Source organism: Podarcis cretensis (genome assembly GCF_951804945.1).
Source record: "Podarcis cretensis genome assembly, chromosome: 3".
In the NCBI taxonomy this organism is placed as follows: domain Eukaryota; kingdom Metazoa; phylum Chordata; class Lepidosauria; order Squamata; family Lacertidae; genus Podarcis; species Podarcis cretensis.
Window position 1 is genome coordinate 68,053,576 of NC_137172.1, and position 25,073 is coordinate 68,078,648.

Below are 25,073 nucleotides of genomic sequence, written 5' to 3' on the forward strand. Positions count from 1 at the left end.
TGTGAATATTTCAAGCAGGGATTGGGAGGTGGGAGGCAGAGAGAAATTGGATTTAAAGTTTGCATTTAAAGACAAGCCTCACTTTCTGAAATAGCTGAACCCAAGACACAGCTGTCGATCAAAATTCACACTTTGCAATGCAGTTCTCCAACCAAATATTGTGCATAAAAATGCATGCATTCATGAAAATAACATACAAAAATGCATCATACTAGGGGAAACAGCTTTTCAGAAATCCATTCAAAAATGTGTATAGTAGGAGAAATTTGCACTGAGACACTGATGAATTTTCATGAGGACTTTTTTAAAAAAATGCAAACTGATGTGGAAATGTATGTAAAAGACCTAAGACAGGGAAAATGAGAAAAGCCATTCCTAACTGCTAGCCATCTTTTTTGTTTTGATCGCTTCTCGGCCTTTTGGCTAAGATCAAGTGTAGTATCTTTTTTGTTTTGTCCTAGGTTCTCCTTTTGGGAACTAAAACCATTGAGGACCAGGGAGAATGGCTGCAGTTATCTATCTTTCTTATTTATCATGTATCACCAAACTCTTTGAACCAATATAAGGCCATCCGAGATGTTACGTGTGCTTGGTTTTCATTAATTAAATAGCAGCCATGGAGGCAGAGCATGAAGGAGAGAAGATTTCTCCCTGGAGGAAAACTAACATTAGTAACATTGGTAGCTTCTGTCCTGGGGGCAAGTAGAAATCATTGGGGAAGCATGGGGCACAGTCAGCACTGTAGTAGGATTAACCAGCTTGATGCCCTCTCCATCCTGCAGCCCCCATTCTGGATCAGCTCCCCTGCAACTGCTATTTAACCAACAAAAGCTAAGCATACAAAGGACCAGTCATGTGCAGAACATTGTGTCTAGCTCGGCCTTCCAAAGTCACTCTTAGGTTTGGACATTCAACTGTAGACGTTTTCAGTAGCATGATGTCCCCAAATATGGGGTACAATCAAGTTATGCAGAAACTGAGAGACCACATTGCACACTCAAAAGTTGTAGAATAGGTTAGTACTGTGCGTGTGCACAAGCACACACAGACCAGAAAGTGCAGGAAGTTTCTCCATCTGGGCTGATCTGAACTTCTACCTCACAGTCAGACCTTTCACTTCCAGCGTGCACACCAAAACAAACCAGAAGTCAGTCAAAAAAAGACTTCATTTAATTAGTGATACTTAAAGACTTTTGCATAGAAAAAAAAGGTTAACAAAATAATGCACAATTTTCCCACCCCACCCCTGCCTAGGAACAGTATTTTTAAAACAAATATTTTAAAAGTATATTTTGCATAATGTTTAACATTCTCACTGCTTATTGCTTTCTCCACACAGCAGAGAAATGAAGTGCATAATAATACATGCTGTGCTTTTATTTAACTTGCTTCCCCGACCCACCCCCAACAACAAACTTTCTAGCTCTTGAGTCAATGAATTAAAATACTTGTTATGTCATGTTGCTGCAATAAAATAAAAAAAGCAAAGCATTTTTGTAGCACTGCTTGTCTGGGTAGTAAGAACATAACTTTAACTCCCAACACTTTTGTTTGGGTTGAGAACTGAACCGATACAAAAACACTGGCAACGGAGAAAGACAACCCAAAGGATCCTGTTGCCTGCATTACAGCTACTCATTCATGCCAATTCCCAACAGCTGACTATGAAGAGGACTTGCATCCCATCTGGAGGATATGGTATTTTCACTTGCAAAGGGAATCAAACAAGTCTGATTTATCCTGGTGTTCACGCATGTACATGTAACACACTTGGCTATAATTTTATGCCATCTAGTGCCAGGATGCTTGAAGCCTTGTAAGACCAAGCACTGGAAAGATCAGTGCTTCTGTCAATATCATGCATGTCACCATCTGACAAGTCTGCACAAAGAAAGTGAATTAGATTAGATTAAATTTAGCGTATACACCCTCAATTATCTGCCTGGCTATTCCATAGTTTGTAATCTTGCACAGTTAGGTTGCTTAGATCCCACTCATGTCAAGGGAATACAGCCTTAGGGTATACATTTTGTTCAAGAATGGTATCTCTGTCCTGGATCTCTGTACTCTTCTCTCCAGTATTATTTTCATACTTGGACTTTTATTATTTGCCTTGTAAAGAAAAACACATACACGTGCACACACACACACACACACACATTTGGAAGAGGTCAGGCACTTGCGCATTTTAAATTTAGCGTTCATCTTTCAGGTAGGCTTCTTTAGCTATAAATCCAGCACCCCTTTAACAAATAAAAATGCATGGCAAGAGGATTAATTCTACACTCTATACATTTCTCAGGAAACGCCTACAGGGGAGTCATCGTTCTTGAAGATCACTGTGGTCCAGTCTGGTGAACAAGAAACACCTCCTGTTCATTTTGACCAATATTAAGGCAGAATATGTCTTACTATTTCCCTCCTGTCTTCTGGGAATCCAAAGGGCTACTTGACCTGTTAACAGTCTTTGTGTGAAGGACTTTCTATTGCAACTGTAAAATGCCCCAGGAAGGCTTGAGTAGATTTTTTTTAGAAAGCTCCAACTTCAGTCCCCCAGGGTCGGTAGGGTTTACTGCTTCCGTTCCCACTGGCTTGCTGCGGGCTGGCAGATGCTGATACGGACAGCGGTGGGCTGATTGCTGTTGCAGCTGCCACTGCGGCCGCTGCACTAGGTGGCAGCATTGGGAATGCCCCAGCAAAAGAGAGTGGAAAGCTCTGAGCTGCCGCTGCCGCTGCGGCATGTACGGTGGCCGAGAGCGAGAGGAGAGAGGTAGAAAGCGGCGGGACGCAGGGAGCAACGCTGCCGGCAGAGGGCACTCTAAGCGTAGAATCGGCATGGGCAAAAGTGGCCGTGAGCAGAGCAGATCCATGGGGAGGCACTTCTGATGCTGTCGAGAGTCTGCATGGGGAGATGTCAGAAGTGTGGAGTCCATTCTGCTGCAGTAAAGCTGCAGGAAGATGGTGGAAAGCTGCCGCCCAGTGGTGAGGGTGCAAAGGGTGGTGGTGATGTGCCATGGTTGAGGTCATTGCTGCAGCTTCCCTCTGAGAAGCACAGGAACTGAGATGAGAGACTAGTCTAACTCTTAGAGGGTCAGATGTGTCTAGACCTTCCACTGAACTCAGGTATCTCGCAACTTCAGTTAAGCATTCTCGAAACCCAATGCTAATGAAATCCATGGCGAGAGCATGAGCGTCAAAGTAACCTGGAACACAGAAAGCAAGAAATGAATTTAGCGACCCAATGGGATTTCTTTGTTTTTTTCTTTTCTTTTGGTCTTTCTTGAAATGGCAGCTCTATAATATTCTAGCTCCGGGGTCAACCAACCTTTTCACCTGGGGGCCAGTCTACTATCCCTCAGACCTTGTGGGGGGCCAGACTATATTTTTTGGGGGGAAATGAACAAATTTCTATGCTCTACAAATAACCCAGAGATGCATTTTAAATAAAAAGACACATTCTACTCATGTAAAAACACGCTGATTCCTGGACTGTCCGCAGGCCGGATTTAGAAGGTGATTGGGCCGGATCCGGCCCCCAGGCCTTAGTTTGCCTACCCATGTTCTAGCTCTTTCTCTTTAAGGCTCCCAGAACATTTTTTTCAAACGGCTTTTGTATTATGCATATGCTCACTGATGGAACTGAAATGTGCTAAAGTCAACTTGCAACCAGACATTACAGTGAGAAAGAATTAAGACCATCAGTGTCTGAGACTCTTCAAACACACACACACACACACACACACACTTTGAACAATAGGAAAAGGATTAAAAAGACTAAACTTCCAATGCAAGATTTTTCCACCATATTGCTGAACAATGCCTGTGTATGTCACATACATGGGCACATAATAATTAGCCTTTGAAATCCTGTTCCTTTTACAGTGATATTTAAATACAATATTTGCAATATTTCAATATTGTGGATTTGCTCCTCCATACAACTGGTGCTTGCCATTATTATTATTTTAACAAAAACAACAAGGTCTTCTCTGGGTGGGTGAAAGAAAGAGCATCTCATTCTATTAAAGCTGTCAGGGACCCAGAATGCAGCAGCTTTATAAAGGGGTGAATCCTGCATTAGGAATCATTAGGAAAGGGACAGATAAGAAAACTGTCCATATTATAATGCCTTTATACCAAATTATTTTGCAAGACCAAATTTGAAATAAAATGTACAACTCTGGTCAGAGAGTCTCAAAAAGGATATTGTAAAGCTTTTGAGGCTCATGACACAACTGCTTTGTATTTTAGAGGAGTGAGGCTTGGGAATGTCAATCATGGTGAAGGACTACTAGAAATGTGAATATTTAAGACCATGTGTGTGTTAGTAGGAACAGGAAGACACATTACCAGTAGTTAACCAAAGATAACCATTTATCTTTCCAAAGGAAAAAGTGGCTGTTGTCCACACTGATCAAATTCACAAATATTCCCCCTTCAAACAAACATTCCCAGCATCATTTCTGAAAATACCAGTTCTTAAGGTTCAGCAACCTCCCAAATTCTTTTTAAAATCAAGTACAGCACAGAAGGAGTTTGTTTTGCACACATATTAAGTTGTGCAAATTGTTACAAGGATACTAAGAATGTATCTTTTATTTGATGTGCAGTACTTTGGTCTCCAGAGACAATCTGAAATAGTGTAGCAGGGGGAACTGGCAAGAAAGAAGGGGGATAGTTGTTAATGTTCCAACAACCTCCATGTGAAATACAGTTGTACCTTGGTTCTCAAATTTAATCCATTCCAGGAGTCCGTTCGATTCCTGAAACAGTTCAAGAACCAAGGCGTGGCTTCCTGCAGCCAATCGGAAGCCACGCCAGACATTCAGCTTCCGAAAAACGTTCAAAAACCGGAACAATCACTTTTGGTTTTTGATTGTTCGGGACTGAAACATTCAAGTTTAAAGGTGTTTGACTTCTGAGGTACGACTGTAGGTTGGTGGGTGGGGGGCATGCAAATGGTGCCTCAACTGGGAGAACGTGACTTCTGCCTAGCCCATTCCCCTAATAAAGAATTGCAGACAGGCAGAGACACCCCCCCAACCCCAGGCGACTCCCTAGTGGAATAATAACTCATGACAACGTGTTATGGGATTAAAATTGGCCACAACTTTATTATAAAGATTCAGATGTAGGGAGACCTTGGCTTAGGAATTGGGCATTTATCCCTCCCAGTCCCCAGCCGGGGATCTGGGGAACATCAGGGTTATCCAAAATGTGTGTGGATTGGGCTGGCTCTGGAAAATGTATGTTTAAGCAGAGAGCCCGCCCCCCATTTTGCCGCCACGCAGGGAAGACCACTGACAACCTATCGGTGTATGGCCAATGACTCCCCTCAAAACAACCCCTTTAACGGGGAATCCTGAGATCACCGTCGCAGTGGGGGCATGGGTCACCGCTTCATGCCCCCCCCATTTAGGGAAGAAGATAGACTAAAGGATTCTGCCCAAGGCCTGAAACTGACGTTTTGCTACGGGAAAGGCAAAACCTGCCAATGCAGGGAAATTCCTTCCGTCTCAGTCCTTTAACAGCAACCAATGACGCAGCAGCGCCCACATACCTGTGGAGACGAGGTTAACCTGCAAAAGAAGGCATAACTGAGGGAAGGCAGGGTGGGAGATGCTCTGGAGCCAAATGAGGACTCCCAGGTAAGTTCCACCCTCTATTGTGTGGAAGGGCGGTCCCACCCTACCTGGCCAACTCCCCTGGCAATGCCCCCCCTTGCCAGGATTAGTCAACTGTCTGAGGTTAGGCGGGACCCTCCAGGTATCCAGCGTGGGAGGGGGCAAAGCCAGGTTTTTATTTTAAGGAGCCGCGTAGGATCGGGGGGGGGGGAGCTGCGCGCAACCACGCAAAACACGCCCATTTAATATGGGGAGTGATCATTCCCATCTTAATACTAATGCTCATGTTAATGTTAATGCAAATGTGTTTATACCAGGGATGGGGAACCATGCTGGACTCCCAACTCTCATCAGCCCCAGCCAGTATGGCCAATTGTCAGGGATAATGGGGTTCCCTAGCCTTGATTTATTACAGGAATAGGGAATAAATAAAACAAAAACTGCTACTATGAAGAAGAAGAAGAAGAAGAAGAAGAAGAAGAAGAAGAAGAAGAAGAAGAAGAAGAAGATGATGATGGTGGTGGCCTTCCAGTTGTGGATGTAGTGCAACTCCTATCACCCTGGCCATGAACCATACCGAACAGAGCTGATATCCAACAATATCTAGAGGGCCGCAAGTTATTCATCTCCAATTTATATGGAGTTTGAGGATGCTCAAAACCCTTCACATACATTTGCACAGGAACTCGACTGGAGAATGGGACTGAATATGAGACACGGTGGCTTGGGTAAGGCCACCAGTGAATGGGAAATACTGTGGAAAGATCTGAGCTACACAATTTCCAGCACTAAAGTCCTAATGATTACATATTTACCAGTGTTCAAAACTTCCTATTCACTTTATCAATTTCCATTTACAAAACAACAAAAATAAAGTAACCCACTAAAATATATTAAGTTAACTTTCTAGGCTTCCAGATGTTTGGCTTCTGAATTTCTAGTGTGCAGTGCAACTAGATTTTCAAAAATTCTCTAAACCAAAGCAGCTTGCTTTTCTTTTTCTTTTCAAAAAACAAGATAAGAAAAGAGACATTATTCTCTTCGAAAGCCACATTCCCAATTCCACATCGCAAACATGCAGGCACACAAAATAAGCACTGATTGTGGATAGCTCTTTTTCTAGTGGTATTGGGTTTCCTCTTAACAATCCAACAGAAGATCCAAGCTTAGATGCTGTCCTGGTGAATGAATGGCACAGCCTAATTTTGCATGGAAAACATTCTTTCTAGAACAAAGGGCAATACATAAACAATAAGGAAAGTTTCCTCTGGATCCACTTCCCGTGGTATAGCAGCTGCATAATGAATTTTAACTTTGGTTTTTCATGCAGCACAATTGTTGCCGCAGCCCTCCTTGTTTATGTTTGGATGTTTGGGGTATTTGTTTTGTCTCCCTTGTGCCGATTTCAGTGCTCTTTGGAAACCCCAAACAAATCTCTGACTGGGCTGCCTGTGAATGAAGCCTTTACTCTCCCACAGTGTTATGAAAGCAAACACAAGCCCAGGGTCAAGTGGTTCTTTTGTCCCCGTAGTTCTTTCCCACGAGTTCAACCCTGCCTTTAGCATTGATTTCCAGTCCTTTAATCTAGAACTGCCTATCCCAGCTTGTCAAAGGGAGAATTTGCTGAGATTTCCCCCTGCTAATATTAGAAACAGTACAACAATCAATTCCTTACCTTTCCCGCCTGTCGCCTGGAGCATCTTCAAATGATCCACTGTCATTTGCAGGATTTCTGCTTTTTCTAATTTGGCAGATCCCTTTGAGATAAGAGGCACAAACAATAAAGGCTTAAAAGTATTGCATGCTTTGATTTGGTATACCCTCTTTTGAGCTCCATCTTATGGTTTCAATTTTCCCAACCATTAGAGCATTTTCAGTTTAATTCTTCTACCCAGCATCTGTATCCCACACTTTATTTTTGCACACAAGTACTATATCACAGTTTCTAGCGTGGCATAAACTGAGCACACATTTTCTATGAAGCACAGAGTAGTGCAAACAAGGAAAACATGTATAGTAGATATACACATTCACAACTTTCAAAGCAGCATTTAAAAAATCTATATTATCATTTATTTATTTTACACATTGCCTTTCCCTACCAGAACCGGGACTCTAGTCAGCTTACACAAATTAAAAGAAGCCTGAATAAAACACAGAAAGCTAAAAGCTAAAAAAAATAGTTAAAAAGTAATTGAACTTTAATAATCAAATTAAAACAATGTAAAAAAAAACACCTATTAAAATACAGATACTAAAAACAGCACAGCACTATTAAAAACCCTTTCCTTAAAAGCCGTCAGTTCCCAAAGGCCTACTGGAATAAAATAGTCTTCACCTGCTGACAAAAGAAAAGAGGGAGGGAGCCAGTCTAGCCCCACTAGAGATGGAGTGCCAAAGTCTGGGGGCCACCACCAAGAAGGCCCTCTCCTGTGCCCCCATAGATGTGCCTGTGAGGGTGGTAGGACTGAGAGAAGGGCCTCCTCTGAAGATCTTAGAGCCAGGGCAGGTTTGTATGGGAAAATACAGTTCTTCAGGTAGCCTGGGAATAAGACACATAGGGCTTATAACCAGCATTTTGAATTGTGTCTGGAACAGACCAGTGGAGCTTTTGGAACAAGGAAGTTGTATGCTTCCTCTAAGCAGCTCTGGCCAACAGCTTGGCTGCAGTCAGGGCTGAATCCAGGAACACACCCAAACTGCGAAACGGCATCTTCAGGGGGAGTGTTACTCATCCAGCACAGGCTGAAACCAAGTTCCCTGTTCTGCCTTCCAAATGGCCAAGAGCACCTCTGTGTTGTCTGGATTGCATTTCAATTTGTTCACCCTCATCCATCTAGTCCATTAGTGATGGCAGACACTGGCTTAGAACCGATACAGCTTCCTTGGATTTAGGTGGAAAGCAGGAACAAAACTAGGTTTCGTCAGCACACTGGTGCCACAAAACCCAAAAAAACTCTGGATGACCTCTCCCAGAGGTTTCATTGTAAATGTTGAATAGCATGGGGGACAGAACAGAACCCTGAGGCACTCCGCAAGCAAACGGTCAAGGCATCAAACAAGAGCCCCCCAGCACCACCTTCTGGGGCTGGATCTAGACATGTCAAAGAAGCAATTCAGTTAAATGCGTTGTAAACTCATACAGGGAAATCTGGTAGGGAAAGATGGGTCTCCACAGCGCCACCTTGTGTCACAGTGTTATACTGCATATACAACGCATATAACACACTTTTTCTTTACCAAATTACCGGTAATGGAGCTCCTGTAAAACAGTGCCCCCAAGTACCATCCTAGCAAGGTGGCCCAGAAGGATACCATGGTTCAGCTGCTGAAAGGACCAGCAAAACCAACAATAGGGACGCACTCCTCCTGCCCAATTCCCACCATAAGCTATCCACCAAGATGACAAAGACGGTATCTGTCCTACAACCAGACCTGAAACCAGATTGAAATCGACCTAGATAATCTGTCTCAGTAAGAAAAGGTGCAAAGATCCACGCCAGGTCTGAAAGGCAAAGAATACCTCAGAGTTGCACAATCTTATTTGCAAGCCCCAATAAAATAAACAGGAGTTATAGGACAGCAAGGTATTTATTTCTGCAATGAGTTTTGTGCAGGACAATGTCCCAGTGAATTGTGCCTAATGAATGGTACAGCAGTAATACCTAACAAGTTTATGCTCTGCAGCTAAGGAAAAATATACTTGGTTTTAATACAAATTTTGTTTAGTTAATTATATATTTTTATTTTTAAAAAGCATTTGTTTACAAATCAGGAATTCAGGAGAGGGGTGCTGTCTTTATCCCTGTACTTACCAAAAGGCTACCCACATTGACCCATAACTTAGCAAAACTAGACATTCTTGTTCAAAACTATTCCTAGTCTTCACTTGGATAAAGAAGAGTATAGCTTCTCATTGAAAATCTAAACCCAATTCTGTGGAATGGATTCCCAAAAACAACCTATGAGACTTGGTTCATCTTTAAAATGGAAAAGTGAAACACACATGGTCCACATGAACAGGAGCCCCCCACCCATGCATCCAACAAAGTGTCCTTAATCTTTAAAGCTCATTGGAGCATGTTAGTCTTTAAATGTGCCACAAGACTTTGATAATATTTAAATCAAAGGGGAGGAAGAACATGTTTTAGCAATACATATACTTCAATATTCATCTTGCAAAAAATATCAAAACTTTTTTTTTTTTTTAATGGCAAGCTGCTCTAAGGGTTAAGTTGCAGTAAGGATGTTGATGACATCATGTTATAAATGATGCCAGATAAGATGCCCATCTTCTGGGGTCATAAAATCATTTTTTAATTTTACTCTCACAGAAGAAAAACCCTTTCTCCATTTCAACAGGAACCATACCAAAAACCTTCAGAACTGCCCTTATCTGCCCTTTCCCTTTTGGAAGCTTTGGGTGGGATTTAAGTAAGTTGTTGCATGTGTGAAACAAGATCCACTCCCATGGTGGAACTTCCTCCTATCTCCTCTTTCCTGTGCTCTCTAAATCTTGGGAAAATCCCAGAATCAGTTTAGGGGCACATATGGGGGAGGGGTGAAGTCCCATTGCATGAGCTTGTTCTCAGGCTCATTCCCCACTTAGAGCAACACTGAATTCCACCTGTTATTTTCCAGTGCCACCAAAATGAAACACTTGAGTTATATAACAAAGCACCAAGCTACATCAAATGCTGGCAGAGGCCAGCTTGTTTAGACTCCAGTCTGCCTCAAGCACATAAAAAGCAAAGGAGTGGGGAGCCCAATTTATATAGTAAAAGGGGTCAGTGGATCAGTGGAAGGGACTTGAACTATTCCAGGGCCTGCTGCTTATCTCCCCACAGCCTCTCTCCCCCCCAAGTCACTTTATCCATCTTGAGCTCATTTCTGACATATGAAGCCAGCTGGCAGGAAAGTAACCTTGGAAAGGGAGGGGTAATTGTGGGAGGGATGGGGGTTCAGCACCCCCTACTCATATGTCCCTTTTGCTCTCCCATGTGATTAGGTGTAAAATCATGGGTCTACCCCTACAGTGTGCAGTTATGTTCAGAGCTCCATCCAAGACTTGCTATGGCCATCCCAGTTCTATCAAGGCAAAGACAACCTACGTTTCATCTTGCATTACCTCAAAGTACATTGCTTTTCAATAGCACCTATTCACACATTCAGCTGCGAGTCAAGCCATCAAGTGCTGCGCTTGAACATGAGAAGTCCAAGTCTGTGCATCTTACTGAGCAACCAACTTCTAAAAGTCACTTTCTCTCTCAGCCTAACTAACTCCCAGGATAGTCCTCAGAATAAATGAAAAAAAAACTGTCAAGCAATTTGTGCCCTCAAAATTGCTCAGGCTCCGTAACACTCTGATCCCTAAAAGTCCATTATCTTTATTGCTGGAACTCCATACACAATTTAAATATTCTTCAGTAAATTTCTAAGACTGCTATATGCCTTCAAATGAAAAGCTTGTGATTTCTGCTTAGCGACTCAATGATTGATTTATTTTTGTTGGAAGCACCCTCTGGTTTCTGCCATCAGCCAAGGGACCAAGGACTAATGGAAGGCGGCACTCCTGGCCTCCCAGGAAAAGCATCATGGCAAAGGGAAGAGAAGCATAGCCCAATCCATTCTCCATTGAAGGAGAAATTGCAAAGAGCTTGCTTCCCTATGAGGAAGAACCCTCTGATCCAACAGGGGAACCAAAGAGAAACATGCACTGGCCCAGTGGTACAAGCTTGTGTGTGCGCAAGTGTTGTATTGTAAGACACTTTGAGAATCAGTCAATTGAAAGACTGGGGTATGTCTTTTTTTAAAAAAGTTTAAGCAGAAATGATCACCTTTCCCTTTGAAGAGCCAACTGAATGTATCTATATATAGCAGTCATAGAAGTCTGCTGAAGAATATTCAGTGGTATCTTCAGTTGCACCAGTAAAGAGAATGGATGTGTAGCTTTTCTCAGAATGACTTGGATTACAACAAACCTGAATACTAATATTATTTTCTTTTTAAAAAAGCCATTTGATGAAGACTAGACAGCAATGATAACACGTGGCCTGGCAGACTGTATGAAAGTTTATTCCGATGACCCTTTCCCCGTATTATTTATTATTTTTATAAATGTAATAAGCACAGTAAGCCTTGGCATTTTTAGATTTTATATGACCCGGGTTATCTTAGATTGCTTTGCTTTGCTTTTCCTTCCCCCGTCCTTATCTTTCCCCTGTATTACAACTTGTACTTTCCTTAGTGCTAATCTTTTCCATTGACCCAACACAAACATTTTTAGCAAGAGCTGAGTAATAGCTGCCCGATGCTGGGTAATTTCCAGGAGCTTCAGAAGCCTTTATAATGTTTGTGGTTTTCAAGAAGTAAACAATGCAATGGGACAATCAACTGTTGTCCCTTGTCCCACTTTCTCTGACTAGCTCAGGACAACTCCATGTTCCCCTGCTGCCAAAGTCTGCTGAGCTTTGCAAGTTGCTAAAGGCAGTAATGGTGTTTTGCCTGCTCATAGTCATCCCCCCCCCCGCCCCATCTGCTTGTATCTGCATTAAAGGCCTAGTCTGTGCATAGTATATACCATCTATTCCACCATATATAAAACACATCAACTTTCCCTACACTGAGATATGAGAAGGAGTTGCAAGAATAGGGAGATCTACATATGGCCTAAAATAAAAGTGCTTGTTTTCTTCCAATGTGGGATAGCTCCCTTAATAGAACATTTAATGACCATTTGGGGCGGTGGGGGGGGGAGAGTAGTGTTGGGAATCAAAATTGGAGGTGCAATATTTCCAGAAAATTTGAAGGCATGGGGAAGAGGTTTTCCCCCCAGTTTGGGTAAATATATATATGTGTGGAATATTTTAGGAATATATATAATGTGGTGTGTGTGTGTGTTTGTGTGCTTTCAACCATTTACAGTTTGAAAGTCACTTTGTTTCCTTAGGAACATAAAATGTATCATGGTTTGCCATAAAATTATCATGTCTGGTTTATTATAAAGTACAGTTTATTCAGACAATAACTCCAAATTGAATTTACCGTATAAGACGCCCCCTATTTTGGGGGACTCAGATTTAAGAAAATGGGGGGGGGGGGAGAGATGTATCTGTGTATAAGGTGCCCAATAATTTGTGACATTATTTTTTAGGGAAAAACCTAGTCTTATACATGAAAAAATACGGTATTTTTTAAAGGAAAATGTTTACAAACTGAGCTACAAGCTGCTGAACTGTAAGGAACCTGACCTGTAAGAAACTTTTTTGACTATGCCAGGTTATGAGGAGCAGGCAAAAAACAATAAAAACAAAAGAAAACACCAAGATTAGTAAAACAAAGAAAAATATTACATCTCCTCCAGTCCTCCTGTGTCAAGCAGACATAAAGCACTAATTTCCATAAAAAGAAATGAGGGGAAAAGCAAGGGGATAACCAAGACTCAATGAATGTACATGAAATTTAATTAGCTCTGCTTTCTCAGCTATTGCTTTCAGTTTCTACTTCTTCCAATTCTTCATATTTGTCATCACTATAGTTATTATGGCCCTACGGGTTGCCCAGTTTGAATTGACCTTCTCTATCCTTCCACAAAGAAGGCCCTGAAACCTGAAGTGCTAATGGCAGCGCCCCCTACAGACAGAAATACATCTTCCTCTTTCATTTGAGAGCTGCGCTAAGGACTCTCTTGTCCTCTTGTGTACAGGAATTGTAATCATCTGACACTGTTACATAGTCTCACATGAAAGTGTTCCTGTTAACAATAGCATTTTTGTTTGTAGTCCATTTTTTGTTTTTGTTTATTCCAAAAACAACCACAGTCAGATGGGTGGGGTGCAAATAATAAAATTATTATAATATTATTGTCATGTTATTCCAGACTAAGTGGTATGAACCTGAACCATGTAGTTTCAATTTTTGAAGGACAGAGAATAATTCCTCAAATACATAAACAAACATTCTCTCAGAGTTTCAAAGTTAACTCGTGTAAGTTGATTTCGTGCAGGTTTCATTGTGTTATATAACATGATACTCATCTCACGCTTTCTTCCGTGCAAGCAATCTATTCCAGGAGCCTACGTTCAAAATACTTACCCCATAGAAAATGCATTGTATTCCCTTAGATTTCAATGACTCCACACTGAGGTCGTAATCCTATGAGCACTCATCAGGGAATAAATCCCATTTAACTCAGTGGGACGTACTTCCAAGTAAACATTTATGTGCAGGATTCCACTGTAAATCATAATGATTGCAATTTCGAGGTTGCAATTACATTTCTCAATTTTGGACCTATTGCATCTTCAGCACCAAGAAAAGCACCTTTCCGCAGACTTCTCTCCCAAAGTCAAGGAATCACAACTGGTTACGAATCAGTAATAAGATACTAAAAACCCTCCAAACTTTTGTTATTGTTGAAGGGGCTTAATCAAGTGGTTCTGTTTTCATATTTAGAAATGATCCAAATACAACACTTGTGTTCCTCCAACTCTTATAAGCTGGTGACTGAAGTGATTTAATTTTTCTCCTGTGCATGCAACACAACTTCACATCACCTTGAATAATTCCACAGAAGAGTAAGGTTCCTTTCATCCCGTATAGTTCTATGATTCTACAAAGTCAGTGGAAAGCTTTTGAAGTACGTTACGCTTAGCAATATTGACGAAACCTATTTGTGCTGTTCTCAGGAATCACAAATTTACATTTAAGAAAGGGGTTCTGCACAACATGTTTCACTTTTTTTTTGCGAAAGCAAGATAAAAATATCCAATAAAACACTATATAGAAAGATCAGTAATTATAATGAGTGTGCCGACACATTACTTCAGAACACAAAGTTTTGGCTGGGACAATTCTGCAAGAAGAATGCTAATTTTATTTTTAAATAGATTTATTGTATAAACCAGCCTGGGATCTTCATAGATGTTGGGCAGCTTAAGAATGGAATAAATAATTTTTTTTATATAGGAAATAATTTTTATTCACCCTTCCTCATGTGATCACCCTGCAAAAACTTACATTTAAAAAATTGCATTCCAACTTGGACCATTTCAAAGAGCTGCAGCACTAGCAACAATTGTTATATCTGAACAGCTTCTTTTTAAGAATTTAAATATTTATTTGAGAGAGTTTATTAAATAGCCAGCTTATTAAGGATCTGAAACAATCAGATTATTTTACTAATTAAATTTAGAATTAAATACAAAAAGGATCAGAAAGGAGAGGGATGAGAATACAATGCTGTTAAAAGATTTATGCAGGAGGGTATTTGACATGTGTGGGTTTTTAAAAAAACTGTAAGGAATAAAGCACTTTTAAAAACAGCAAAACAAAACCACTACTGGAATGCATAGAAAGAACAGAGACAACACGAACACTATTGCCCTTAAGGGAACAGCAAACCAGAGAATAGAAATGTTTTTCAGCCTTGTGGAGAATTTTGCTTTTAATAGTTTTGCCACAACAAAGCATTTTATTGAAGTGCCTGCTCTGTGCCAGATCAGAACACATCCAGCCTTATTTTTAATGAGCTTTATGAAAGACCCAACATGACCAGATGAGTTGAGATACAGAATATTTATGCTTACTTGTTTTTCAAATGCTGTTGGCACAAGCCGCCTCAGTTCGGATAAACTGTTATTTATGCGATCACGGCGCCTTTTTTCTATGATCTATTGCCAAAACAAAGCAATAAATTGATATAAAAGTTAAGGTGCATAGAACGTAAAAACAGCAGAAACAAATGCAATTGTTACATTAAATATATGAAGGAAACCCTTACCCCTCTTCGTTTTTTCCTGGCCATGATCTGAGATGTTGTCGTAGGTGAATTTGATCGGATCACTGAACTGGCACTGTGCCTGAGGAACAGTTGAAAAGGCATGTCAGGTACAGCATCCTATTGTGTTGTTTGTTGCAGAGGTCTAAACAGAGCCAGCTCAATATATTTTTCCGCCCGAGGCGAAGGAAAAGGTGGTGTCTTCTGCCAACACACACACAGAAGCCAATTCGACTGGAAGTTGAATTTTACTCCAATTACAAAATCTTACTTTACAAATGTTGAAAATGAAGGACAATTATTCCTAAGCAAGTATTGTTTTACTCTGTCCTGTTTTGTACAACTTTTTTGTTTTCAGCTGTACTGGCAAAAGGACAGTCTCTTCCACTACACTTGAGGGCAGCAGGCTAGCGTAGGGGTGTCAGGGTAAGCCACATGGAACTCACAGCTGTCTCCTCCCCGTACCTCAGCATCTGCCACCTGAGGCAGCTGCCTCACTTTGCCTCATCATAGGGCCAGCCCTGAGTCTAATGCCTCCCTCCTCCCACCAACACGAGGGCTATGTAATTTATATCATAAACCACCCTGTGGTCCTCAGATGAAGGACAGTATAGAAATTTTAAAAATAGTAATTATAATAACTTGAGGTTCTCTATATACTGTTGGACACCCAGCTCTCATTGGCCCCAGTCAGGATGGCCAATGGTTAAGAGATGGTGGGTCCAACAACATTAAAAAAGGCACGGGTTCCCCATTCCTCTTTCAAGTGCTTTGTAAAATATGGAAGCAGGCAGAAGAAAACTTTCACTACCACTCTTCAGCCCCATCACACCATCTCCTTTAGTTTTGCTCACCAAGAAGTTCATTTAAAAAATAAAAAGAGTCCTCCCAAAATATTCCACGGTCCTGAGTTCACCCTGACTGGGTGACCTCAGTACCGGCAAATATGTAAAATATTCATTATATATGAGTTCAAATGTATTAACCATGTACTCAAAAGAACTACTGATTAAGTGTCTAATATTGAGCACACTCAAGCCTACTGCTTCCAATACAGCAGAAATAGATACTTGATACAAAAAGGACATCCCTCTGACTTGCCTATGTTTGGCAGAAATCATTTTATCAAGCAAAAGATATAGAAGCAGCAGTCTGAAAAGGATTAGGCTCACATCCATGTATTTTGCCGAGCACACACACAAGAAATATTCACAGCTGATGCAAGGCACATGTATTTTGACTAAACTCACATCTGTGTACAAAAAACATTAACCAAAAAATGGTCATCACTTGGAAATACAAATATTCCACCGAGATCAATGAGATTTCCTAACTACGCATGTTGGATTGTAAAATGCTTCATATTCTAACAAACTTGATTAGGGTGCTTGGGTTTTTCTAAAAAGCAGAGTGCCCAGCCTTCAACAAAATTATCAGGCACTTCTGTTGTGCAATCTCCATTCATCTCAGAAGGATAACCTCAATTACAGCCCCTTTTAGTTGACAGTCGCTTGAACCACTAGACCAGGCATAGGCAAACTCGGCCCTCCAGATGTTTTGGGACTACAACTCCCATCATCCCTGACCACTGGTCCTGTTAGCTAGGGATGCTGGGAGTTGTAGTCCCAAAAACATCTGGAGGGCTGAGTTTGCCTATGCCTGCACTAGACTGCTTTGAATCTAAGGCAGTCCATCAATTATCCTCATCTGTCAATCACATTGCTTTAGATAATTCCAGATTAAATATTTTAAAATTCTTGAGACAATCCAGTCAGAGTTAAATAGTTGTATGTCCCACTGATTACTATGTAAGCCATTTTTTACTTCATTCTGAATAGATTGTTTCATTTTCTTTTATAACAACCAATTGCAATTGCATATTCCATATATATCATCTGGACCTCAACGAAGAGGAAACTTTTTTTTTACTGACAGCCCATATATTTAGGTGATCATTTCTGACATACTACAGGCCCTAGAACCTAAATTTAGCATGCAAACACCTGTTAGTATTTCCTCCTCTGCATTTATCCAGCTACATTTTTTTGCTTCACTCAGATAACGACATTAATTGGAATTAATTTTTTCTCTGTTGACTTCTACGTTACTATCCAGAGTAAGTGACTTGTGGCATAACACGACTGTAATTGGATTTAAGGTTCAAAACTTACACAATATTTCCATGAAATTCAGATGTAACTGTCCAGCTAATCTACACTAACCATCTTGATTGGGATTGAGACCGAACTACTACAGCCAGGGCGTTGTTGTTTTTTTCAGCTGAAGCTCACAGGAGCTCAGTTCTAGCATCTCTCAGGTGAACACGGTGGAAGTTCATGGTGAGCTGCAGTATCTCTTTTGCTAGAACAAAATTGCACTGTGTACAGCCTATATAAATCCAACTGGCTAACATTAAACACTACTACTGTGTAGATACCCTGAAACAGGTTAATTTAAAATGGATTATAAAAAGCAATTGGATTTATTGCATCATGTGGATAATGCCTCTTTAAACTCCCAAATCATGACATGTCTGAGCAAACCCAGGAGAACAGCATTTTAAAAGACAAAGGGAATCAATGACTGAAACAGTAATTTTACTGCTATCTTTTTACAGCATCTCTGTTAACAAAATTCTATCAAAAACTACCGCAGTGTGCAGGCAATCAATCCCCCCCCCCTTATTTTAGTCCCACTGGGCAATATCCAAGGAAGTCATATTCTGACGGAACCCATTAAAATTAATGGACATGTTACTGAGTAAGACTAGGACTGGATACTACCAAGTTTTCAATGAGAGATTTAAGCATGCCACTGATATAATTGGGAGTTAAACATGTCTAACTCTGGCTGAACTTTGTTTTAGCTTTGCCTCTGCATTTTCATGAAATTAATTATTAAAGGCAGCCTAAAAATTAGGCACAATTTTTGTTTATTACCAGTGTAAGCCAAGCCATGTCCACTTAGAAAGTAAATCCTCTACTGAGTAGGTGCCACTAAGTGCGAGGTAAGTAGAGCTAGAATTGCAGTGTTGCTTATTCAGTTGTTTTCTACTTTCTTCAGAATCACAAACCAACCCCAATGACTCTATATTGAGACTAGGTAAAATTCAAATTTATTTAGCTGATTAATCAACTAATATAATTCAGTTGGTTGACAGCCCTCTTATGAAAATATCTTATTTTGCTTTGATAGCAAGCACCCTTTCTTCAAACACTCTCACCACAAACATCTTAAGGCCTTGAGGATTGTTACACAAGCAGACGTAATGAAGCATACCTTGCTCTACTTATCTCAACAATGCTCCAGCTCCACCTATTATTCTGAAGCAACTGAGCCCTTCCCCATTTGATTTCTATAGCATTCTAATCAATCTCTCTTCTTTTCTAGGTTTCATCCATACTGCTGCTTAATGTGAATAGCCTGGTAGCTCCATTAATTATTCCTTGTCCATAAGAAAATCTCTTCTAAATCAATGCCACCCACACTTTCTCCTTTATTAATCCAGATGTTTGAAGTCTCCCTTGTTATGAGAAAATCCAGATTGATGGGGAAGAAAGTGTGGGAAGACAGTGATCTGCAGAACTGAAGAATTTATGGAGGTATAGGAAACTTAGTGTCCATATTAAACAACAGTAGGTACGGCTGAGACCTTAACTCCTTTCCACCCCATCCTTTCTAGCAGGCAAACCCAGGTCATTTGCTGGGAGGTGAGTTATACTGGATTTGCCTTCTTTTCTGACAATGACCTACAACAGTACACACCTAGAAAGATTCTAGCAACACAGGATTAGTATTATAAGACTGGTTCAAGTATTTCAAGGAATGCCTCCCACCCCAGTTCTAGTCTTGCAAGCAGCTGCAGCTCCACTTTACACAGAATCTACTAGTTCAGTACTGCTACTACTCAACACATGCTAATTGTCAACAGCCTACAGGACACAAAATGCGATACTCCATCCCCCACCCTCCCCTTTTTGCTTAACATCTAGCACTAAAGAACAGTTCCAAAAGATGTATATTGGCCAAGACTATATGGCTGACTGTGATAAAAGTACAGTACAGTGGTACCTCGGGTTACATACGCTTCAGGTTACAGACTCCGCTAACCCAAAAATAGTGCTGCAGGTTAAGAACTTTACTTCAGGATGAGAACAGAAATCATGCTGTGACGGTGCAGCAGCGGCAGCAGGAGGCCCCATTAGCTAAAGTGGTGCTTCAGGTTAAGAACAGTTTCAAGTTAAGAATGAACCTCCGTCCTCTGGAACGAATTAAGTACTTAACCTGAGGTACCACTGTACTCTGCTACTGTTGCTATGTTTTTTCCCCTGCCCAGACAATCTTATGCTCTTACACATATCCCCAAGAGAAATTTTTACAACTGAGGATGCCAGTTAGTGAAGGGAAAAGTAGATAGCTGGGTGAAAGAAGTGTGACGTCCGAGTAAGGTAGAAAATAGACCACCTACTTTCTATTAGAACCTTAAAAATGGGGTGCCATTCATCAGGGCAGGACTTCAGAAGCCCGTCAGCAAAATGAGTAAGTAGCAGGGCCACAAAGCTTATTAGGGCTGCCTTGCCACGTTTTTGAAGCAAACTGTCGAATACATATTAACAGTGAAATAGCACTCTTACCCCGCTCCCTTCCACAAAACCATCAAGTCCATATCTAAAATTGCTTAACTGCCCCTCTGATGCCAGAATATCCAACACTGCACAGAAGTCAAAAAGGGGCGCCAAGAAACAATGGTCCCACACGGGTGGGGGGTGCCTTTGATCTGGCTCCCCATCCTCCTCTTCCACCCCCTCCCACAGAAAAAGATGAGGCACGGTCCAGATTTTTTGTTCTTGTTGCAAATAAAAAAAATTAACCCGGAACGAACAAACTTCGTCCTTACCCAGAGTAATTATTTTCACTCCCCACGTCTATAGTCTCGTCCATATCGCTGTCTGAGGTAGTTTCCTCACAAGGCCGCTTCATTGTGGCCCAAGGAAAGAGTCCAGCTTCCAAATCTGGAGATAAACAAGGAGAACTCAGGTCTGCGGTTTCCTTTTTTGGACAGTGACTCCGGATTAAAGCCCGCCTATCCCTCCCCAGCCGGCGCCAGCGAACTGAATGGATTTCTGAAGCTCTTTCCCACGCTGCAGCTCAGCCTCGAGCACAAGAGCCCGCCCACAGGAGGGGCGAAGCCACGCCCCTCCTCCTCCGGCTGAGCCCTCTGGATTGGGGCAGCGGAGGAGTGAGTGACAGGCCTCCTTCCCCGGCGCTTCTGCCCGCTTCTTCATTGGCTGAAGCGCGGCAGCGGTCCCGGCGCCAAACACTCCTGGGCGTCTTGGAAGCGTGGGAAAGCCCGGAGCACCTCGAGCGCGCAAGGGAGACGGGGAGGAAAGAGGGCGGGAGGGTGGCTGGAGCTGGCCGGGAGACACCTTCAGCTCTGCGGAGCTGGGCTGCAGCACGCGGATAGCTCGGACAGGAACTGATCAAAGCGTGTGTTTCTGCTAGGTGGCTTCTCAGCCAGCGAAGCAAGCCACAGACTGCAAAAGGGATTCATAAAACCCACATAAACAAGCGCAGATGAATGCGCGAATAATGTCAGTCCGGGCACGCAGCGTTTACACTTCTCAAATCTGACCCAACACTGGAAAAAGTTCCAAAGGAAAATAAAGTTTGACGGATGGAAATAATTTGCACCGACGTATATATTGCAGAAGAACACAAGAGAGCTTTAGGGAAAAGTCCGGGTGGAGGGGGCGAGCTTTGTCCTATTTATAAAACAAAGGAGGAAGGATTGCTTGTAGGGGAAACAACTTTTTGGTCGTCTTAGGGTACCTTTTTCCGGATTTTTGTCAACAGGCGTAGGATTTCCCCCTTAGGTATCACTCTCTTCCCGCACTTCTGCAATGAGAACCAAGCACAAGGGCGCCTCTTTCCCTTTGCAGACAGAAAGCGGAGAGAGTGGGAAGAGAGGTCACTTTAGGAATAATTAACAGTGGCACTTACAGGGTTCTTTAAAAAAATGTTTCAAATATGCTTTAGGATGTCTTTATAGCTTTATCACTTGTTTGCCATCCTGGGCTCTTTTGGAATGGTTCTAGAAGGTAGGAATCAAAAGTGGATGAGCAGATTGAAAGTCCGGAAATTTTCTTGCAGCTTGAGATATAACAGGTAACACCATAAAGACACACTTTAGAAGAAAAGTCCTTGCACAGCATCAGAGGCCGCATTCTGCTTACAAACATGCTTGCGGCCTATTAAAAGGAGAGAGCCACAACAAACTCGGCAGGCAGCATTTGCTTTAGTTTGACAGAGTATTTAAACCAGGGCTCCCCCTCCTATTTGTTGCCGTATGTGATTTTGAGTGTGTCCTCTGGCCATGAACGTCTAGAGCCTGCAGGAATTTTTCAGGGGAAAGGAAAAGTTGGTTTCTTACCTCCCTCCACAATAATAAATAAATAAATTAGTGACTGTACTCTTGGCTTCCTACCTCAGGTTCTACAAATGCCCGAACCTTCCTTTTAAAAAGAAAAGAAAGCTGGGATTCTTGGGATTAGGGTTCGTGGGAGTGGGGGTTTCATTGCCTCGCACTGTATCTCTGTTGGCAGTGTTTCTTATGGGAACCTGTTCTGTCTTCCAGTTCCAGTTCACAAGGCAACTGAGTGAAATGTGGTTGGAGCAGGGCTGGCTCAAGACAAAATGGCACCTCCCTTCCCTGCCAGGGAAGAAGTGGAGGAGTGAAGATCGATACCAGGAACAAAGGCACTGGCAGAATCAAGATCTACATTAGGATCCATTGGCCTTGTGGATTCTGCCGCCTGAGGCAGTCACCTCACCTTGTCTCATGATTGGGCCGGCCATGGATTGGAGGCAGGATTGGAATGGAAGAGGGTGGGAAATATTGGATTACCACTATATTTACATCTTGTTGCGTTTACAGCTTCAAATAATAGCAACATCAATACAGGTCAACTAACACAGTGTAGTCCTATACATGATGGAATTCAGTGGGCCTTATTTCAGACTCAAATAGATAAACCCAAAGGGATTTATTCCAGCACATTAAGGCTTCAGTGCACTCTCAACTCTTCACATAGACATTATAGGAGCATTTCGTGGATTAGAGATTTTTAGACTTCTGGCTCCTTTGTGCCTAACTCATTGACATGGCATGATGGAATATAATAAGATGACATAAAAGAGGGAAGCGGGGGGAAGGCAAACGTTAAAGACAAAGGCAGTTAAGTGGGGAGTGTGAAAAAGAACCGAGGCAGAAAAGTGCAAGAAGAGGCGGGAATGACTGGAGCAGGGAGAGAGGGAAAAGGCTGGGCGATGGACACAGAATGGAGGGGGGACGGGACTTTACAATGAATGTCAAACGCAGAGACTCGGGGAGAAAGGAGGAGGCAGGCGGGCACAGAGGCGAAAGAGGAGCGGGTGGAGGGCAAGGGCTGCCTTTGGTCGCCCGCCCGTGCCGCTGGCGGCGGCGGGGCGGCCTCCCCGTGTGAACAGAAACCCGACCCGTTTCAGCTCGGATGGCTTTTGAAATGCAACCTGCCTCGCGCTGTCCCCCGGCCTGTCTGTCATCCGCCAGGCCTCTCCCCGCAAGGGCGGTGCCTTTCCCCCACGGTCTCCTGCGCGCCCGACCAGGCCCCGTCCACCCCCAGCAGAGGCCGCTTCCTTGCCTCCACCCGCCCCGGGCAAGGGACGCTGGGTGCTCTCGGAGGCGCTGCGCGGCCACATAACAAGCAGCCCGCAGACCTGAGCAACAACAGGGTGTGATAGTTGGGAGCGTGAAGGCGGAGGAGGAACAGCAGCAACAACTGGATTTTGGCGACCATCCTAAATGGAAATGCGTCCAGCGACGCTTGCAGACCAGCGGACATAAAACCAAGCCGCTGTTCGTGCCCTTCACTCTCTGAACACCTAGTCCTAGGCAGAAGCCACTTGGGAGAGGAAAAGGGTTGGGCCTTCTTTTTCTTTTCTCCTTTTCTGTTTCTCTCTCTTCCCTGCCCCTTCAGTGCCAAGATAATTCTTGGCCCCCCTTCAAAATTCCCAAGAATTAAATACAGATAAAACGTTTAGAAGGAAATTAGGAAACATCCTCGTTTTCTTCGCAGGAATATGAAATACCTAGGTCTGTCATGAACTCTGAAGTTTGTGCTTCTTCCCGACAAAAGTATAGCAATGAGAACTTTTTGCGAAGGCACTTTCGAGGCTCAAGGCCGGGAGTTCATGTTCGTGTTTTCCAAGCAAGCATCTGGGGGCAGCTTGCTTATTTATTTTCCTGCATTTAATGTCTCCCCTCCTTTCCAACACGGGACCCAAGGCAGCGTATTTGGGGCTCCCGGGCGGTGACCCGTCCGCGAACTGACCGATCTCAGACCTGCTGATCTCCAGCAGGGCAGCCCCCTGAGCCTAGCGTGCCCTTAGGCCGCGCCACGAGACGGCGTTCAAATCACTCCAGCGAAGCTTATTGGGCCCTGCTTTGGCCTTTCAGGGATGTGCGAGAATGCGGGTTAACCGCACACGCGCCTTCCCGGGCGCCTTGGAGGATGCGGGGCGGATACAAAAATTATACAACCAATAAATAATGGCACGGTATATCATATATGTTCGGCTTTGGAAAAAGGGACGCAAATATTCCGCCTCTCCTACTCCAAATTTGCGTGCTCTCAAAATGCTGGGACTTTAAAGAATCGTAATAGCGGGTTATGGGCGTAGCCTGGCCGAAGTTGCAATGCCTCCAAGCGATCCAAGAAAGTAAGAAGAGCCTGCTCAGGCTACTGACCCATCTAGTCCAGCATCCTGTTGTCACGGTGGCCAACCTGATGCCAGTGGGAAGGCCGGGAAGCAGGATGTGAGGCGCGCAACAGCACTCTGGCCTCCTGCGGGTCTCCTTAGAAGTAAGCCCTACGTTCACTGGCCCTCTCAAGCAAGCGTGCAGAGAATTGCTGCAGGCCTGAGACGCTTCGCCTTGGGCGCCCCGGGGCGTGTGGGTCCGGTATGTTTAGGTGCAGTGCAGACCTTTAAAACCACGGGGGCGACTTTTCGAAGGGCTTTTCGGATAGGTTAGCGGTGGCCATTTCCTGCCAATCAACAGAGAGCGTCGGGCAGGCGGAGCGCGCTCGCGCCGGGCGCCTGCTCTTTTGGCGCCCGCTGAGGCAAAAGAAGCGCCTCGGTTGGTTCCACGTTCGGCCCCTTTGCAAGGCGGCGCGCGCCTTTGCAGAACTTTCCTGTCGCGTTCTGGTTTCTCTTACCAGAGGTGGAGGCGAGAACTTAACATGTGCCATTGGTTGAAAAGGAAAGGGTATATCGTGCTCTATCGTGTACACATAAGTGAAAAATTGTCAAGGGAGAAACGCCCCACGGCAAATGTGCGTGTTAAACGCCAGGCGCTGGTGTACGGTTAGGAAAAGCGGAGGAGGATTGGACGTGCAAATTAGAAAGTGGTTGTGTGTGCGTGCGCGGTTGGTTGCGCGTGCAAGTTGTTACTGGGAAAAATACAGTGTGTGAAAAGAATTAAAAGTTCCTAAAAAATTGAGTGCAATAAATTAAAAGCGAGAGACGGTGGGTATGTGCATCAAATAGGTTACAAAACACAGCCTTACCAGTCCCTTTTTTTCACCAACGCCCGGGGGCTGTGTAATTATATATAGTGACATGTTGCATGTTGC

The 25,073-nt window shown here is 43.0% G+C and overlaps 1 protein-coding gene across 4 annotated transcripts; it reads right to left on the reverse strand.

Annotated features, from left to right (window-relative positions):
• Window positions 1-1,148: 1,148 nt before the first annotated feature.
• On the reverse strand, window positions 1,149-24,373 carry HEY2 (hes related family bHLH transcription factor with YRPW motif 2). Of its 4 annotated transcripts, none has more exons than XM_079970707.1 (5): window positions 24,188-24,373; window positions 15,406-15,484; window positions 15,212-15,295; window positions 7,300-7,381; window positions 1,149-3,203 (listed from the first exon to the last, which is right to left on the reverse strand). In XM_079970707.1, the coding sequence occupies exons 2-5, from the start codon at window positions 15,427-15,429 to the stop codon at window positions 2,530-2,532; spliced, it is 864 nt and encodes a 287-aa protein (XP_079826833.1). In that variant the 5' UTR covers window positions 15,430-15,484; window positions 24,188-24,373; the 3' UTR covers window positions 1,149-2,529. The 4 variants fall into 4 exon arrangements, with proteins under 4 accessions (XP_079826833.1, XP_079826834.1, XP_079826832.1 ...); XM_079970708.1 differs by lacking the exon at window positions 24,188-24,373 and adding an exon at window positions 23,530-23,709; XM_079970706.1 differs by lacking the exon at window positions 24,188-24,373 and adding an exon at window positions 20,300-20,684.
• Window positions 24,374-25,073: the final 700 nt, after the last annotated feature.